Source organism: Phoenix dactylifera, chromosome 6 (genome assembly GCF_051530095.1).
Source record: "Phoenix dactylifera cultivar Ajwa chromosome 6, Ajwa_hap1_PhDact_Kaust_v1.1, whole genome shotgun sequence".
NCBI lineage: Eukaryota > Viridiplantae > Streptophyta > Magnoliopsida > Arecales > Arecaceae > Phoenix > Phoenix dactylifera.
The window spans coordinates 37,159,717-37,178,952 of record NC_143195.1 but is presented as its reverse complement, the minus strand read 5'-3'; the positions used below and the strand labels follow the sequence as shown (position 1 = coordinate 37,178,952).

The 19,236-nt window shown below is 37.9% G+C and overlaps 3 protein-coding genes across 6 annotated transcripts; 2 read left to right on the top strand and 1 right to left on the bottom strand.

The window, feature by feature from the left end:
• Nucleotides 1-335: 335 nt before the first annotated feature.
• LOC103703873 (uncharacterized) lies at nucleotides 336-1,223 on the top strand. Its single transcript, XM_008786893.6, has one exon. It carries the CDS (start codon nucleotides 504-506, stop codon nucleotides 915-917), a length of 414 nt encoding a protein of 137 aa, XP_008785115.1. The 5' UTR covers nucleotides 336-503; the 3' UTR covers nucleotides 918-1,223.
• A 3,252-nt stretch (nucleotides 1,224-4,475) lies between these two features.
• On the bottom strand, nucleotides 4,476-13,915 carry LOC103703871 (uncharacterized). Of its 4 annotated transcripts, XM_089923668.1 has the most exons (6): nucleotides 13,783-13,915; nucleotides 13,629-13,694; nucleotides 5,751-8,444; nucleotides 5,540-5,639; nucleotides 4,882-5,188; nucleotides 4,476-4,773 (listed from the first exon to the last, which is right to left on the bottom strand). In XM_089923668.1, the coding sequence occupies exons 1-3, from the start codon at nucleotides 13,825-13,827 to the stop codon at nucleotides 8,397-8,399; spliced, it is 159 nt and encodes a 52-aa protein (XP_089779794.1). In that variant the 5' UTR covers nucleotides 13,828-13,915; the 3' UTR covers nucleotides 4,476-4,773; nucleotides 4,882-5,188; nucleotides 5,540-5,639; nucleotides 5,751-8,396. The 4 variants fall into 4 exon arrangements, with proteins under 4 accessions (XP_089779794.1, XP_089779795.1, XP_089779793.1 ...); XM_089923669.1 differs by adding an exon at nucleotides 12,961-13,009 and having other exon boundaries at nucleotides 4,476-5,639; XM_089923667.1 differs by having other exon boundaries at nucleotides 4,882-8,444.
• A 248-nt stretch (nucleotides 13,916-14,163) lies between these two features.
• Nucleotides 14,164-17,275, top strand: LOC120105887 (peptidyl-prolyl cis-trans isomerase Pin1-like). The gene is made up of 2 exons (XM_039118635.3): nucleotides 14,164-14,398; nucleotides 16,877-17,275. Exons 1-2 carry the CDS (start codon nucleotides 14,164-14,166, stop codon nucleotides 16,999-17,001), a joined length of 360 nt encoding a protein of 119 aa, XP_038974563.2. The 3' UTR covers nucleotides 17,002-17,275.
• Nucleotides 17,276-19,236: the final 1,961 nt, after the last annotated feature.

The window sequence follows — 19,236 nt, the reverse complement described above, 5'->3', positions numbered from 1 at the left end:
AGGCCCATTTCATCAGTGTCTGTCCAGTCAACACATGAAGACGCACAGCCCACAGCCCATCTCAAATACCTCCTATACGTGCTTACGAAAAAAACACCACCTGGTGGGCCTCCCTCTCTCTTAAGTCTAACTCAATCGGTGACTTGGTTGCTCGCCCGTCCTATCAGGCGCCGCGCACCGCAATCCGAATCCAACTCTACCAGCCCACTGCAAATGTGGCGCCCGCCTGGGCCTGCCACGACTCCATTTCCGTCACTCCACCTTCATCACAATTCGCAACCATGACCTTAGAAAAAAAAAAAGAGGCAAATTCCTTCCTTTGCTTTCCACAAGCATCGACCCACTTCCAACGCCGAAGTATAGCATCAATTCCTCGCACGCGTTCGAGCGATGATCATCCCAAAAGAATCTCGCCACCTTTCCATATTCTCGTGCCCCAACCAAGGCATCCCCGAAGGCCATTTATAGGCTTGGCCGATACACTCTTGGGAGCCAAAGCAGAGATGGGGTGGTTCTTTCGTGAGAGGAGAGGACCCCCATGGAAGCAAGGGTGGATGGAGCAGGTCCTGTCCTCGAGCTCCCTCCCTCCTCCCTCTCTTGTCCTCATCTTCGCGATCGTGATGCTCTTCCTCTTTCTCTCATGGCACATAGACTACCGGACTCAGCTGCGCCGCACCGAGGTCGGCTTTCGCCTCCTCCTCTTCCTCCTCCCCGTCGCGCTCATTGTCGTCGCCCGTTTCATGCTTTTGGATGGCAGGTTCTTGCTCCGGCTGCCGCGGCCTGAGCAGGAGTCGATCCACCGGGCCGGCAGCTCGCCATGGGGGGTGGCGCTGCTGCTGCTCGTGCTCTTGTTGATGATCTCCTATCAGTCTTCCTTCCACTCTCAGTGGTTCCGCCCGTTGTGGAGGGTGGATTAGCATTTTAGCGTCAAGGGTGTACAGTTATCATCATCATCATCATCATGCGTCTCTCCTAATTTTAGCTTTTATTACATACATATACGTATATATGTATGTATGTATGTATGTATGTATGTATATCCAAACCACCTGGTTTTGTAACTACAAATAAACCGTACATGGAGGTGTGATGGAGTTTGTATTTGCCACTTGGGTGTGCGAATGACCACAGATGTTATGCTTTCATATTGGCCCAATTTCAAGTTTATAAATCAGCTGGAACTTATAATCTTGGTGTTATAATCGTCGGCCAGGTTGGTAATATATTGACCGCTATGATCTGGTAGATGCCAATAATTTTGGCCAATAATTCGGTACAATATCATTATCATTGTATCAATTGAAATATTTTTAATATTTTAAAATATTTTTTTTCTTCAAAAATATTGAGTTGTCTTTATTAGTAATTTACTTACAAAACGACTGAAACCCTAATTTATATTATTTTAACCATATCAACTAACACGATTTTTATATAACTTTTGAAACATCAAGATCCTGCTAATTTTTATTTTTTTTTCCTCTTCTTGACCAAGATAAATAAATATTTTTATTGTTTTTCATTTTGGGATTCATGAAGGACATTGGCCTTGGAATTCGGTCAGTAACCTCGCTACCCAATGGAAGATAATTGATAGATAAAATGAAAAGAGAAGAAAATATGCTAGATAGAGAGTGTATACAACTCATATTATCAATCATTTTTTAAATAATGGATTCCAATAAAAAGATATTTACTTCATCCTTAAATTCTATGAGCTTCTTCAAACAAATGAACTTCTTCGTTAAATGGACTCGAGGCGCACATAGAATATAACATTAACATCTACACAGGTAAAGTCATTCATCAAGACTGAAAGGCGATATCTGAAAACCTTAAATGAATATGAAAATATGTATATTTGTTTTTTTGATAAATTTGATAAATTAAACCAAATGAATATAAGTATATCAATCAAAATCAGCAAACAAAATATTTAACAATAAAATATAAAGATACATCTTAGAATTTCATAATGTTGATCTTATATGATTGGCTACATAAAATATCATCAAATCAGCTATACTATTGGCTTTAATATATATATAATTTTTTAGAAAATATATATTTAATAAATTATTTGTATGATGCGGGCTTGATTGTCTAGAAGGTTGAATTGATAAAGCTGCTACAAACTTTAGATTTACCCTTCTAGAACTCGATGTACTTTCCTTAATCAAGAAGAAAGGCATTTGCGTTTTAGTTAACACTTAACGGAGCTAAATTAAAGAGTTAGCATGGTGTCTTTAAAAGTCAAAAGTGATTGATTCCTTCTCCATCTCTTTTCCCTTGGCTGAGTTATATATTATAAGACTAGAGTTGGATGCCCTGGATTGTCCTGTCCTCTATATGATATCCATTGTTTAAATTATTACATGACAAAACCTAAGTATTTAGCTTTTTTCTTGAAAAGTAATATTGAGAATAACAATCTCATTTTTGTTCATGGGCTATTTAATTGCTTTTACATTGCTGTGAATAAAAATGCTGCATCAGTATTTATAGATGTTTGTGACTTGCTTGCATTTGAAAACTGCAGCTGCAATTCCGTATCTAATTGTTTAATGTGGAAAGAATATAATCACCTTGCAACTGACATTATAAACTTCCACCAACACAATTATATAATATTATTATATTAGGTTATCATAGCAAATTGTTATATAATATATAATACAAGATGAGATATATAATAGTACTAAACTATAATTACTAAGATCCCTGAAATGTATAAGAGTCTAGTGGGGCATTGTAGCTGTAGGAACATAGATTTTGAGTCTATACCAGTTCTGCAACAGCAAATACAAGATTTAGTGATGGTTGATGCTAAGAAGGTTTGTTTTCTGAGACCTTAGTTTTACTCTTTCTTTTCTTTCTCTTTTCTGGGTCAAATGACCCACCGATGTACCCAAAAAGAAGAAGAAGAAGAAGAAGAAAAAAAAGAGAGCAATGCTGTAACATAGCAGATGGTATAATAGAGTTTGGCATGGGTATAATTGAAATGTAGAAATGGTGGTGAGGGTTGTAGAGAAGCACATTGACAGAGCTCATTATGCTCACAAGCTAATTCATCCAGCTGACTCTAATTGATATTTAGTTAGCTTCTTTGTTGTGGTCACACACGCACATATTGTAACGTTAGATTAATATATTCATTCTCAACTGACGCATCCTCGTTCTTGTTCAGAGGAAAACGTTAAATGTGGCTCCCTGAAATGTACGTTAGCTTCCAGAGCAGAGGAACTCGTCCTAGGCCTCAGCAGACTCCTAATGCTAGAGAGACCCGCACCTGAACTCCCAGCAACCAAAACAATTTATAGCAAAATATTTTTCGATACTACTAACTCTTAGACTTCAAACTTCATTAGATCACTCTCTTTTTTTGGGGTGTTAAATTGAACGGGCACTCACCTTCACCTCCATAGAATACTGATCTGATATTTTAAAGATTCATTTGGTACGCAAATTTTTTTTCTTCTAAAAAGCTGATACTATATAATGTCCAAAATAGTAGTTTTTGCATATTGACCATGAAAAAGTAATACACATCATAATGACTAATATTTGGCCAAATAACTTTTTTTCTAAAAAAAATTATATAAAATACTTATTATACCTCTAATAAAAAAAATCTTTTCTTATACTATTTGCACTTTTGGAAAAAAAATATTCTAATTTTCACTACGTAAAAAATTAGAGTTTCCCATATCCAACATAAATTTTTTTATATAATATAAAAATTTTATTTTCATGAAAAAACTATATTTTCATCTTCTTCTTTTGAAAACTCCAACCATATATAAAGCCTCTCCATACCTTCCCATTGACCCCACTTGCCCTTGCCCTTTTATTTCTCACAAACCAAATGAGTCCCAACAGTCAGCAAATACCCAGAATTTTGACCCTAGACCTCCAGTAGGGCTCATGGTAAGATGCCAATCAGCTGCACCAACAATTGTTGGGGATACTTATAATAGTTAAAACCCAGAACATAGTTAGCAGTCAAGTCCAGTTGACACATACTACAGTTATGATTATGAATAAATTGATAATAAAGTCCATGCAATATTCAGCTCTATTACTCAGTAAGATAAAACACCCAGTGCCAAGATCTATATATAGTACGGTACAATGCCACAAAAGAGGCACGACCACTGAAACTAAGAAACCACCACCTAAACCTACATGAGCAAAAAGTCAAATTCGATTAAGTACTAGCAGAAGCTTATTTCCCCTCGAAAAAAGAATTAAGTACTAGCAGAAGCTAATTACTATGCGATAACACTCTATGCATCCAGAACAAAGAAAATATGCATAACTATGTAGAATTAAAACTGCAACGTCGCTCATCTCTAATAAACTGAAAAAAATGCTTCTATAAACTGATCCTGGCTTTATTAGCTCATAGCTAATATATGATCCTGTAACTATAACATGCAAGAGGTACTATTTCACAGTACTGGAAGCCAATAACATATGATCAATTTTTGTCTAGTTGGAATTAAGAGCTGCAACTTGTTCAGATTGAAGTTAACTGACAACAAATGCTTCTACAAGTCAACATTGCCAACATGTAAATAATACACTATATTATTGAATTACTAGTTTGCATCAAATCCCCAACCAGCATCTCATACTTTCTCCCTTGTGCATCATGATGTAACCAGATATGAAATTGGGAATTGAAAGTTAAATCAATTCATGGGATGGAAATGCATGCCTCGACGCTGAGGAGCATATTTGCAGATCATTAGTGCTGATGGCGTTAGGAACCTACAAGAAAGAAACAAGTTTTTTTTGGTACAAGAAAGAAATAAGCAGTTCAATATCACATCTAGATAAGTAACGGACACTAAATCCAACATAAGAATTAAATGTTACCCATCAGGTACTCCTAGCCAAAGATGAAACATTAGCTCATGTTTGTAATCGTGATAACTATTTGGACTGGGCAGCATACTGTATTTCTGATCCATTGATTCCACTTTTTCCTTCATCATTTGTACCTTCTAAGCAGCTGCCATTTGGTCTCCGAGGCCACTCATGGCCCCAGCATCGCTAGGAGTTTGACCCCAAAGAGCAGAAAGGGGCTCCTCCATGCAAGTGCACATATGCTTATATCTATCTTGTCCCATGTCGTGGGAGACCGTCTTGGATAGCGCTTCTCTATGAAATTTTAGGCTATTGTCTGGCAAATTAACAAAACTGTGACTACAACAGAGACCTAAGTATTCAGATTATGCAGTTGAAAAGTAGTTAAATGTGTGTATGTGGGAGAAAAAATTTTGAAAGGAAAAACATGATTTGCAGGTTAGATACTGAAACATATAATTACTTTTCATGATGCATCTTTCATAGGCCTCCACTGTTGCATGCATGAGTGAACATGGATTACTTCGTCTTGATTGGCTCCTTTTTTCGAGTTTACTTACCGGATACTCTTTTGTAAAGAACAACAACAAATTAATGCAGTATAATGTGAAAGACAAAATATAAAGCAGAGATGGACCCATAGTTTTTTAATAGTACATAAAGTTACCTCCTCAAATCTCTCCATGCATTCAATGTGGCTACTCATACGCTTTATGCAAGAGGCTCTATCTGAAGCACTTAAGCTCAAATATATATAAACGATGTTCCTATTTTCCATGCGAAATAAAAAACAAAAGTTAATAATCGAACAACTATGTAACTCTAACATGATTGTACAACACTATGATGAATTGGGTAAAACTTTTCTTGGACATTACCTTCTCACTTTTGAAGTTCTAGAATGAAATTGGAATCAGCTAACGATTTGAATGGATGCGTGATACACCAAAAAGCCTATAGTTTCAATCACTTCCATTATGACTGAGGGGCCTAGGCAGATGGCAAGAAAGCACATAATGCTTGTCGCTAGCATCATCTTCATAGCCAAGAAGGTTACTCTGAAGTTTTTTCGGAAGTACTCTTTGGCATAGAATGCTTAAGAATATTGAAACTACATACAAGCATGGCAAGAGCTAGGGGACGCCATAAAAGAAAGAACCAACTGCTACATAGAAACTTTGCATCAAAGATCAATAGCAAATTCTGCATCAGAATGTTTCAAAAGTCTGCATATTTTCCAACTGGTAGCTGATATAAGTGCATCATGTGAGCGAAAAATGACCATAGACTCTTTGTTTGGCAAAAAAGTGATCTTTCATACATAAAAATATTGTGCATCTTTTACATGATCAGCTGATCTTTTAAAACATTTCGCATGTTCATTCCAAACATCGTCCAGCAATTGTACACCAAGATTCATAATAAAAAATACGGATCTTTCATTTATCATTAAATATTTTGCATGTACATCCCAAACATCATCCAAAATTAGTATGCTTAGATCCGTTACTGATTTCTAAACGACTTATCAAATATTTTTAATTCTCATTCCAAATGTCGTCGAGGACTAGTGCACTTCTATTCATATCTAGGAACGAATAACTATTTTTTTCTCCAGTGGACCAGCTGCATAATCATATTTTTGCCGAAACCTCCCATGCCCAATTTAGTTTTGATGAGGAAGCAAGATTCCATGTTTTTGCCATCCCTTCGAATCCTCCAAATCGTAGCACTCTCTTTACAATCAAATCTTCTTCTGCATAGATCTACAGTGAAGCAGGTCATCCATACCCCGATCTCCATGGGGCCGAACGCTGTTCAGCAGACCTACCACTCCTCTCACACTTTTTCCTTGAGGAATAAAGAGAGCTACCACACAAGATTTTTGAGAAAACAGCTAGCACTCAAGATTGCACTTCAATCCTCTACAGCAAGCCCTTAAAAATGAAATCACTTCCCGACATACTTCATCTATAAACACCTTGGACCAAAGAAAAAAATAGATGACGCGCACCTTATTTCTCATGTCATTCCAAGACTCCATCGGTGGAAGCAGCTCTTTCAAGTATCTCGGCGGCCATAACCTAAATGAGTTCCTACCTCCCCTGCAGCATCAAAGCAAGCCCGTCTTATCTACAAAGGAATCGGTGGAAATTTCCTTGCGCCTTCGTCGTTTTCCAATAACGGGCGCGCACCCACGCTGTAATGGGGTTGACGCGGCAGTGCGGTCCCAAAAGCCTTTTTCTGGCGGACGTGAAATCCTCTTTCACTTCGGTTTGCTCCAGCCTTTTTCTAGCGGACGTGAAATCGCCTTTCAAAATATCTTTGCTCACCGTCCCAGCAACTGCGAAGATTTTTTTTTTTTATTTTATTCGGGGCTCAACCGGAACGGGATAACCGTATGGACGAAGCCATCTCCTTAAATCAATATAATAAATAACTGCATCTTTGAACCACGTACATAAAAATTTTCTAGAAAGTTCTTCCACCGCTGATCTCTCAAACCGGAAAAAAAAAATCCAAGTTTATTTTATATATGTATATATAAAGGACGTTCGTGATGCCTTGATCTCTGGGAGTTTATGTCCAAGTTTGCGTGACATGTCTCCCTGCGATCATCTCTTTTTTGCACTCTAGATAGCTAGATGAACATACCAATGGTAGTCGGCGTTTTTTTTTTTTTTTACTTAAACGCAATGAACATTCCTTAGGCTATAACCTGTTTAAGGATCACCTAGTTATGATATAGCTTCAGATATACATGCACATCCAACCATTTTCCCACATTAAACCATGACGAAGGCCTTCATTGTTGAACATTAATTTTATGGCAACACGCCAACACTCAATAAAGTGTGTTCATCTCTAGAACCACATGCTTTCTGTCAAAACTCTATTGAAATTAGTACCAGCTCCAAGCGTTTTGCCGATATTTGCTTACGGAAAAACAGCAGTAACAAAATGGTTACTTCCATTTTCTCTGAAAAACAGGAAAAAAAGGTTATCATCTCTCCCTGGATGGCGAACAAATAAAAATTGCAGCCAATACCACACCCAAGTGGTCAGGCAAACATGCAGAGAAGTGGAACTTTTTCAAGTTCTAACAGCTTGGAAAGGTGGTATGGCTTCGGTTGTAGTTTTGGAGTTAAATCTGATGGCTGAGCAATGGAACCCAATGAGGCTCCCAACTCTTTGATTAAGCTTATCAATCTCAGCTGGTGATTCTCAATTAAAACATACAACCGAAAACAATACCCGACTGAAACCTAATTCGACGTCAAATTACAGAAAATCTACTTTCAACTTCTGTCATCAAGAATAACCATTATTTCAGGACAGGACGTAGCATGTCAAAACATCCTCCCCTTGGTTCGATATGGGAGTTTTTGAGCAAACCTTAAACAAAGCATGAACCTGCACGCAGTGAAGTATGCTGCAAAAAAAAAAAAAAAAAACAATAGTGATAACAAAAATTCTGTCGCTGGATTCTTATCAGAGATCATCGACAGGCTGCATCCCTTCATTCAGTGATGACCCTTTGCCTCCGCCTTGCTGTGAGACTTTGCCTTCGCCTGGAGGAGTCAAAAGGAAAATACGATATTAGCTACTAACAGGTGAAAAAATAAATGCCTTCTACTACCCAGGGTCGCCAATTGCAAGCATTATGGAATGTTGTATTACCACCTCACGACCGGATAGGGATTGACTGACTAATTTTGCCCTTTCGGAAAGAAAAAGGGCAAAAGGAAAGAAGCATATTAGTGTAATTATATTCAGCAAGCCTTGCCTCGGTTATTCAAACAGTATTATAAATCACCCGGAAGCCATTCCCTTTCCTGGCACATTTAATGTTCTTGAAAACTGCAGTAGTTGTTATGAGATTTCAGATGTTAGCTTGCAATACTAGCTTAACAAAACCCGCACCCAATAATGCCTGCTTTTTCTTTCCCTGATATACTCATCATCCCATGAACTTCATGGGGTTCCACTTGTTTACAGTAATCTGCCATGTCAGGAAGCGTTGGATCCACATTACTTTTAAATTGTAAATCTACAACATAAACTGTGGATAAAAGCGTCACTCACAAACCAATAGCTTTCTATGTATCTCCTCATCCTCATTCTCACTGGAAAACTAGTCCAATTGGAAAATTGTATCTTGTGTGATGCCATGGGATTCATGTCTTCCAACATTCAAGCGTCCTCGCACATGAAAGCATAAAATGAATTGTCAAAAGAAGAATATGGCAACTTACGACACTATTGCCTCTATGCAGAATAATCAGATTGTGATGAAAAAAAATGAAAAGGTGGTTAGCCTCCAATTCTACCCCCACTACCCTCTCTCCAACCGAAAAAAAAATCTTGCATATTAACCTAGCAGCAGCAGACTCATATTCTCAACTTCCATCATACAAAGACCAAGCCAATTGTCCAAACCCCTAGGTCCCCTGCAGTAAGAAATCACTCCCTGCAGTAGGAAATCATTCCCTGAAGTAAGAAGTCACTCTGAACCCCCTTCCTCAAAAAGAAATCACTCTGAAGAATTTCAACTCAATCAGTAATATAGGAGCTTTGGAAATAGACAGACTACATTGGATGCCTAGCAAAACTGTGTGCAAAAAGGTGATCCTACTACAAAACAAAGCAACCTAATTATTTAGTTGCTGATCTCCTATAAGATCCCCTCACGGTTGAATCCCAATTAAGCAATATTAGATCTTCTAACCCTACAAAGATGCCCAGGTGATCAAAACTTTCTCAACTTCACAACAAATAAATAAAACAACCCATTATGATCCTCCCATCGAATACATAGTCACTTTAAAATTGTCAATCCCTTCATATCATTTCTATTGTACCAGAATACTGTCACCACATTATAAATCGAGGATTTAAGTACCGTGACCCATGCCCATGCCGGTCACAGGTTCTCACAGAACATATCATGTTGAACTGTGCTATACAGGTGTCCAACTATGTGATGGGGCTCGTGGCAACCAAATAGTTCCATATTGGCCAGCTTGACCAGCACAAACTAGCAAGGATCGATACAAGTTGGCATGAACCCGCACGCACAATAGTAAGGGTAAAACCATGTATTGGAACCATTTTGGTACCTTGCTAGCATGGCACATATGGTACAGTATGGATCAACATGATAGTGTATCTCAATCTATACTTTAAGCCATCTACTGATGATGCTAGTGTTTCTGTGTGCAGAAGGTTGTAGCACAAGCATTGCAATATGAGAGCTCAATACAAACCACCCAAATTACCGGACTGGTCATCCTAAATTCCCATGCACATGCAAAGGATAAGCATCTTGTTATAATTTGACCAAGCATTAAATGTCTCGTCATCAGCCATATGATCAACTTTTCTGCATTGCATCAAATGCTCCACTTGAATCACGAGAAAAACATTTCCCTTTGAACTATTGGGAATAAAAGCAAGGGTATTAAGTAGTTTGGGAAATGCAAATACACCTCTCACATCTGCCTTGTTTCTACTCTAACCATGCCTGGCCTATATCTGCGTGCTTGAATACTAGTATTCTTGTGTTAACATGAGGAAACTCCCCCCCCCCCTCCCTCCCCTATTTCTCTCTCTATATATAAGATACATACATATATAAAAGGTTTTCACTGCCATTAACAAGAAGACAAAAAACTTAACCATCACAATCCAAATCTTCTTACCATCATAGTCTATTTGTTTCTCCATTATGGACAATCTTCCACTAGAACCAAATTCAATTTGCTCATGACATCAAAATCATTTCCAATTCAAACTGCCATAAGCTTCTTTGTGGTCACCCTCATAGCAGAGACTAGCTTTCAACTTCATGTATTGAGTTTCTAATGATACACATTGACTAACAGAAAGTAGGTGCTTAAAGTTCATATCCATCCTTTCTATCATGACCAACTCAGACAATTCTCATCTAATAAGCTAACTGGATTATGATCCTTCATGTCCAAAACATATCATCCTTATTGGTGAGAAAAAACTAGTGGCAGAAATTTTTGATCTTGGGTGCTGCATCTTGCTTCCCACTGTCACTTAATAATGCATCCACAATCTCTTTCAATGACTATTATATTTTGTAGAAATCGAGCTCCATTCATTCTAGAACATGAAGATGGACATTTATTGGATAGAAGCGAGCTTTATTGAACTTCAGGAAGAAAGGATTGCCACAAGAGGAATGAGATAAAATTTTCTACCGTGCTTTATGAAATTTTCTAGTTACACAGTAATTAAAGGGTAGTATGGAATATAAATCCATGAAATTTGAATGGTCGTATTTAATGTAAAAAATTTATTAGTGTTTTATATTACATTTTATTTTAAAAAATTCTTTATTTTTAAATATATTTTTTAATACAAAACCAATTGATGGTTGGACCAATGACTCAATGACCTAGACTCTTGGCTGCATTGGTATCTGGTTTGAGTTATCTTACCTACTTATCTTTGCACTGTGTGCGATCTGTAAAAATATCTTGCTCCCATTTGTTAAGATTATATCATTGATGCTAGTCTTATTAATGAATTCTGCTCAAAATCCGACTTATACACAAAATTATATCCAATTTGTATTGTTATCTACTTAAAACAAATATAGATACAGATTTTGGTATCCATTTAATATATGTATCCGTGTATCTGCTGAAAAAATAGGGACATGGATATATATATATATACACACACACACACACACACATACTGGTATCTGATCCGTATTCGATCCATTTTCAGCCCTACACTCAACCATGTTGTAGTGTCAGGAAAGCTCTTTAAAAGGATCTTACACGTTAATATAATTCTGCTGACTTTGACCCTAACTAGCATATCCTAAACTTGAACATTAGATTTGTTGACTTTACCATGCTCATAATACCCCTGAAAAAAAGAAACCGCCATATCATATAGCATAACTGATCAAAATTCTACTTTGAACTCCCATCAAGCAAAACAAAACACACACACACACACACACACACACACACAAGGCTCATAAACTAGAGCCTAAAATGGTTTGTTTTTGCCTTTCACAAGAAACTGACACTAACTAATTTAAGATCTATGCAAATGCTCCTTTAAGTCCGAAATTTGCTACTAACATTCAAAGAAGTGGAGCGGTTTATAAAGGCAACTCCACAATCTATATTTCAGGAGTAATATCATTAAAGAGTATGAAAAATTTAGTATTTAAGCTTCATTCTCTATAATTAGCTTTCTCTTACATATATGACTAAATATAACACACATATACCTTTAAAACCAATTCCAGTTATTCTTGTAAAACTCAAAAAGATTTGAAATATCCATCATAAGCAAATAACACATAGGGCTCTCAGTTAGGCATAAACAATCTCTTTTTACTCCAGCAAACTTCCCAAAGAAATAGCCCAAATGAAGACTTCTATTCTTTCTTTCCTTCTTTTTTTTGCCCAGTAGGTTCTGAAATTGCATTTCCATTGACAAAATTTATTCAAAAATATCCACCACTTAACTATTCCAAATAGCATTCACGAGATAAAATTTTGAAGCTGCCATCTCATTTGATAGGCCTCAAGATTCTCCCACCTAACCCAAAGCAAGCCCACGTTTGGTCCTCTAGGCCCAGATGGGATAAATTTTACTACTAAAACAACTCTTAAACATCCAATCCTTACTGCTGTTCCAAGAAATAGGAATTCAGGTTAAAAACAATGAGAAAATAGATTAACATCAGCTTTATTTATGCTTAACAGTAAACCCAGTAACATGCTCAAGTCAATTTCCATTTCATACATCTGCAGCACCAGTTGCTTAGACTTTATAAAGAAGAGCAGTTTTGGCCACAACTAAACAGTCTAAAGTATTTAAATAATTCAAAGGTTTTTTTCCCTCAAAGCGTGGAACCATAGGAACCATTTCAGTTATGGAGCGGGTATACCATTGTACTATATTCTCATAACTCATAATTATCCCATAAAAGAATGTAGACTTAAATTTTCCAATCTAGTCCAAAAATATCATGGTGTCACCTGATATAATACATTTAGGATGAAACGTTTTGAATTTAGGGAATCTGACCTTAAGCATGAGGCCGGAATAGGTGATAACAAGTTTCACCATGTTTCCCCTGCAACAAAAAACAAACCAACCCCATCAACCCCATCAAATGCACCAGAAAACAAAGATCTCCACCTTAAGCTCTGAGTTTTGCTTCCCATGTTACACACAGCTCCGACATTCTTGAGAAAGAACTTGCTCAAAAAGATTTTGTTAGTTGTATGTATCTATCTATTCTCTATGCTTCAAATCTATCCATCATGTAATCCCACGAGAGAAAAAACGATCATTTAAATTGGCATTCAGCAGGCAGACAGGAGGAAAATCACAGATCTTTGAAGGAAGAAAAGGAGAAAACACCCAATACTCCTTTCATGAAACATATCCCAAGAAGACATGCCATAGTTGCTCCAAGAAACCTAGAATTAAGCTTTAACACGTCTAAGCACAACCTCAAATGTGATAAATGGTCAAGCTCCAACCTGAATACCTTTTTCCTAAACAAATGAAGGGGCAACTTTTGCAAAATGAGAGGAAAAAAAAAAGATAAGGGATAAAAACAATAAAAGCAGTTAAAAAAAAGACGAAAATGGACAATAATCATCACAAAAGAATGACATCGCAGATTCATGCGACAAATTATAAAAAGACTGAAACGGATGGGATAAAAGGAATGGAAGTGAGCATACCTTGAGATAGGAGAGCTTCATACTCCCATAAACAACGCCAAAGGTAAAGGCAGAGGCACGAGCTACCTGTTGGGGCGAGAAAGGGAAAGATTAAGTGAGCGTGAAGAAGAAATTGACAAAGAAGAGGGAGGACGAGAGAGAATGAGAGCCGTACGAAAGCAAGGGTGCTGACGCCGGAGTAAGGGCCTGGAACCGCCATGGAAAGAGTGCAAACAGAGCAGCAGCGGAAGCCGCCGTGGATAGAGATCTGAGGACAGGCAAGAAGGGGCTCACGACTCTGGCGAGGTACTCGCGAATGCCGCTTGTCCGAAACCCTAAGGGGAGTATCGTGGAAGCTCTTCGTTTGTTTTGTTGAGCTATTGTGGTCAATCGATACGAGCCCAAGCCAGGCCAAGCCCAATTTAAACGGGCTGGCTTATATGAAAAGGGCAAAAAGAGAAAAAAAATATCGTAGGAACCTCCGCTGTTCTCCCTCCCTTTCCCCACACCCTCTCTCTGAGCACACTTGAAGCAAAGGAAAAAGGAGGAGAAGAAGATGGCATCAGAGGAGCAGGTGAGGGCGTCTCACATCCTGATAAAGCACGAGGGGTCGCGGCGGAAGGCCTCCTGGAAGGATCCCGACGGCCGCATCATCTCCGCCACCACCAGGGACGCGGCCGTCCGCCAGCTCCACGCCCTCCGCGACGACATCCTCGCCGGCAAGGTCCGCTTCGAGGACGTCGCTGCCCGCCACTCCGACTGCAGCTCCGCCAAGCGCGGCGGCGATCTTGGTCAGCCCCTCCCCCATCCGATCTGATGGTCCGATGCTAGGGTTAGGGTTTTCTTGATCCTCGGGAATCGGTTGCTCCATCTTATGATTTGTTTTTCTTTGATGCGTTTGTTGCTGGTTTAGAACTGATCCTGTTTTCTTTTTCCTTTTTTTTCTTTTTTTTTTGCCCGCTTGATAAGATTAGGCGTCTTCTTGATTTTCTTGATTTTCTTGATTTCATGTAAGCGCTTCTTCTGTACTCCGCTTGCTGTTTGTTAATTGTTTTGGATGCATGGAGGATGCTTGTCAATTTCAAAGACATGATAAGAGTTAGACTTTGATGCAAGACTGTAATGTGGATTCTTTCTGCCGCTGCTTTTAGAATAGAAATACTTTCTTGCGTTAGAAGTTTTATGTAGAAAATTCTAATTCCTTAACGGGGGGCTGTTAACAGTGAATTAACTAAGGTTTTGATGGTCAAGGATCATGTAGATCAACAATAAACTATTAATGCTGCGCGAGAGTTAATTTCTTGATTTGTTACCACGGGGGCTTCCTACACCATAGTCATAATTTGGGGAGGAGGATAAGGAAGAGAAGAGAACTTGGGATTAAAATGTTGCTTTTGCAGAGATGATATATGCGATTGTTTTAGATTTGCACCATAGTCGTAAATTGTTTAAAATGTTTTCATGTTCAAAATAATTTACCATCTGATTGTTTCTGCAGGCAGCAAAATTATTACCTTAGATAGTGTGATGCTTGTCCTTCTAGAATGGATATTTGGAAAGCCAACAAAGGGTTCAAAAGCATGAATATTTTACTATATCATAAACGTGAAGGACAAATTAATATAGTGCCATTAGCCATGACACATCTTTTTAATAATTCTTTTTTTAAAAAAATGATTGTTAATCATTGTTTTTTAGTGATTCTAGTACGTGTAACTTTTTCCTATAGTCTATATACAAATTAAAATGACTTTTATGTGGTTGGATGAGATACATCTTCTTCTTTGAAGCCTCATAATACTATATTAAGCATTCAAATAATAGAACTGACTTGATCAAGATTTTTTGAAGATATAATTACTGCAAAGTGTTACCCATGTTGTTGGAAGTTGATGCTTCATCTATGAATAGTTTATACAGATGCTGTACATAGCATGGAATCCATAATGGAGATGATCATGGGTTGGACCATGGTGAATGTATAACTATTCTTTTTCCATTATTAATACATATAACATTTTTTGCTGTAATACAGAAAAATTGATGTGTGAAGCATGCTATTCTTCTGACCATCTCTGTGAAATTTATTAAGACAACAAATCCTGTTCATAGTTGATTGTGCTTAAGGTCAATATTGCAAACATGCTAGTTTGGTTTACCAATCAAATTCCACTATAGCATGGGCCTTCTGATCCATGCAGTATTGCCTGCCTTTATCATATTTTGAAGCTTTTCCAATATCATTAGCGTATGGACGAATCGGACACATCTCTAGAAGCATCTCTCCCCTTCATAGGTCGGTCTCTGGAACCCTGCAGAACCCCACAATCATCTCTTTTTTCATCCACTATGTCCAAATTTATCAAATCCTTTCATTGTCTTTCCATTATCCTGTGTAGTGTATCCCATGGATGGATAAAATTATTCCTTGTCCTTCTTTTGTTAACTTCTTGTCTTACCTCCTTGTACACATTCTGAGAAACAATTAAAATATATGGTCTGCATATCTGTTGGCCGTCAGCTCCAGTTGGGACTTATTTTCCTTTAGTTGCTTTTAACAGTGTAATTCACATGCATTGTTGTTGTTTAACTGTATATATATTGCTGTTGTCTGAATGGTAAGTGGTCCTCATTACATCTCAAGTATATTTTGTCAACAATTGCAGAGACAGATATATAATGGATGTTTTTCTTTGAGTGTTGTATGATTGCCGTACACTAGTGAGATTTAAGAGAGAACCTTTAGTTGCCTGAACCCCTCTTTGTTTTTCAAAAAAAAAAGAAGCCAAATTGTAATTAATGCCCCCCTTAGGGCGCAGATTTATGACAGAAGTTCAAGAGATTAAAGGAATCTTCCTCACTATAAGCTGGTTCTGTAAGAGCTGCAGGCTCCATAATAAATGTGAAGTCTCTATGGTTGACACTCAGAAGCAGTGCTGCTATTTGTATCAGATAACCATCAGCTTCTTGGTTTATGTACTGAAGAGCTAATGTCAGGAAGAATTCTAACGTGTGATAGAGCTAAGAACGGGAGATGGGAATGAAACTAAGCAGCTTCTTATAAGTATAATCTGATTCATTATATCCTCAATTTTGTTTGCTTGTCAAGTTTTAAGGAATCCATCTTTCATGCGTACAATAACTCGATAAACATACCTATTCATCTCTCTCTTTTTTTCTAGGCCTTGTTGAGTAGTGAGGCATTGACCCTGGTGTGCTTTAGTTTCTTTGAGCTGATCTTCTGACCATAATATTTTACACTGCTGCAGGTTGTTTTGGGAGGGGACAGATGCAGAAACCCTTTGAAGAAGCTACCTTTGCCCTCAAAGTGGGTGAGATGAGCGACATTGTGGACACAGACAGTGGCATTCATATCATCCTGCGAACTGGTTGATGACCAGGCAGCCGGCCTTAAGCTTGGGCTTGGCCTTTCCTCGCTATTTGCAAGCTGATGCCTTCTGATTTCTTCTTTCAGAGTTAGGGGCTTTGATATCATTTTAGCGCTGCAAAATCCTTGAAACTTTTTTCATATAAACGTGGTCGATGCAGACTTTGTGTGCTGAGCGGTCAATAACAAGATTTGACACTGAATTGCTTCCTCTGTAAGCCATCAACTGTAAACCTTTGTAGAGTATCTGGAAATTGTCAATTTCTTGATGTTGTTATTATATCCTCCCATAGCATCTCCTCCTGTAGGATCGTGGCACATGTGATGCTTGATAGAGGTGATATGGACTTGGGGAGAGGTTGGCGCCTATTATAGACTTGGGCAGATTACAGATGCATACATGGACTTAGCTTGATTATATAGAACATATGGACTTCTGAATGGGATGGACGGCATCGGATCGGTTGATCTCATGCCTTCTCCTTTAATGGATTTCTATTCTATTGATGTCTTAATTTTCAGATGCCAATGTCGAGCTCAGTTACTCGAATGCGTCCCATGAGCTTCTATGTCATGTGCAGTGTCACAAATGTCAGTGCATCATTGTAAACTTCTGTTTATTCTTGGGGTGCAGGCACGGTTTCACTTTTCTTCATTTCCAAATTACCCTTTTCAATGAATCAAGACAGTATCTGCCTATGAGCTTTAGCCTCCTTATAGATTGGGCATTGCATGTGGTTTGTTTCTAAGATTAGGAGAAAAGTCCCAACAATAGGAGAAGAGGAAATATTTGGGTTGGCCTGAGATGCGAGAAATTATATCCTATACAGCCATGAATTATAACACTTGTTCATGTGGGCGTTATTTATTAAGCGCTCATCTTTGATATATCACTACAGGAATGAGAAGTTGTGATTGATGGTGTGCACGACCATATGATGCAAACTGTTTAGGATATAATTTCTCATAAATATGAACATAAGATTTGCATCCCGAATTTTCAGAAATAAATCATTAAGGTTGAAATCTTGAGGCATAACATCCCTCAAGGCCTGAATTCCTAACAAGCAAGGGGATGTGACCTAAGGTAATATTCAGCTCATGTTTTTTGATCCGGATATTCAGCTATGTTAGCGAGGTATTATTCAAGGGCTATTCTATTTGTTTTCCAAGATGATTTATGCGCTTCATTGTTATGACTATGTATATGCTAATTTTGGTCTTCAAGCAAGATGTTGTTTTTGCGCCTTCTCCCAGCATCAATAGGGTACTTATTGATGCAAAATCATGCAATGACCACAGATAAAATTTCTAAAACTTTATATAGATTTATTGTCTTGTAAAAGTCATAAATGTATTAAACCTATTTCTTCCTTGTATGATTCTCCGAATCCTTTTTTTTTTCCTCTCCTGCAATATAGTCATCTTTGCTCGAGATGATCACTTTGACTGCATTTATGCTCAACCTTCATAAATTTTTTATTACAAAAAGGAAATTAAAAAACCAAAATGCCCTACAAGAACAGCAGGCTTCTACCAAGGCAAGACAGCGAAGGATCAGAATCTATGAAGGCGACGACCATATATTAGTGGGTCCACTTATCCAGGGAACCCGGACCAAATTCTTATTCAAGCTATGCATTTGAGCAGGCATGCCCGATCCAGATTGAGACCCGGCGTGGTGTTAAAATATATTCTCTATTATAATGAAATGTTTTATTGGATAAGAGGTGCAAAAGCCTTAGCCGTTGCCTCGCTTACTGCAACACTAGTCACATGATTCAGACACATAATGAAGTCATTTATGTTGTAGTTTTGTTTTAATTATCTATGGACAATGCAAATTATACAACATGCAATTGTATTTTAAACTTCAAACGAAATAACCAGCAACATCTATATCATCAGAGTAAGTTTTCCTTATTCCCATGTTGAGGTTAGCTAAACTTCTCCACAGAGAGAGAGAGAGAGAGGGATATCCTATTCAATCCTTTGACCCTTTTATTGCTTCTTAGGACTGCTGAACTGAGCAAAGAGACTTAAGGAGTATTGATTGCATAGGGGCTTCTGTTTCTACCTTCTGTACGTTCTTGGTTTGAAGAAGTTCTTGATGGGGCGAGTGTGAGTTGCCCGGAGTTCTTCGGAGCCTTTTGTTTTCTGACTCTATTGGGTGTATTCGTACCCGTGTTGTATGAAATACCCGTTTCAAAAAAAAAAAAAAAAAAAAAAAAAAAAAAAAAA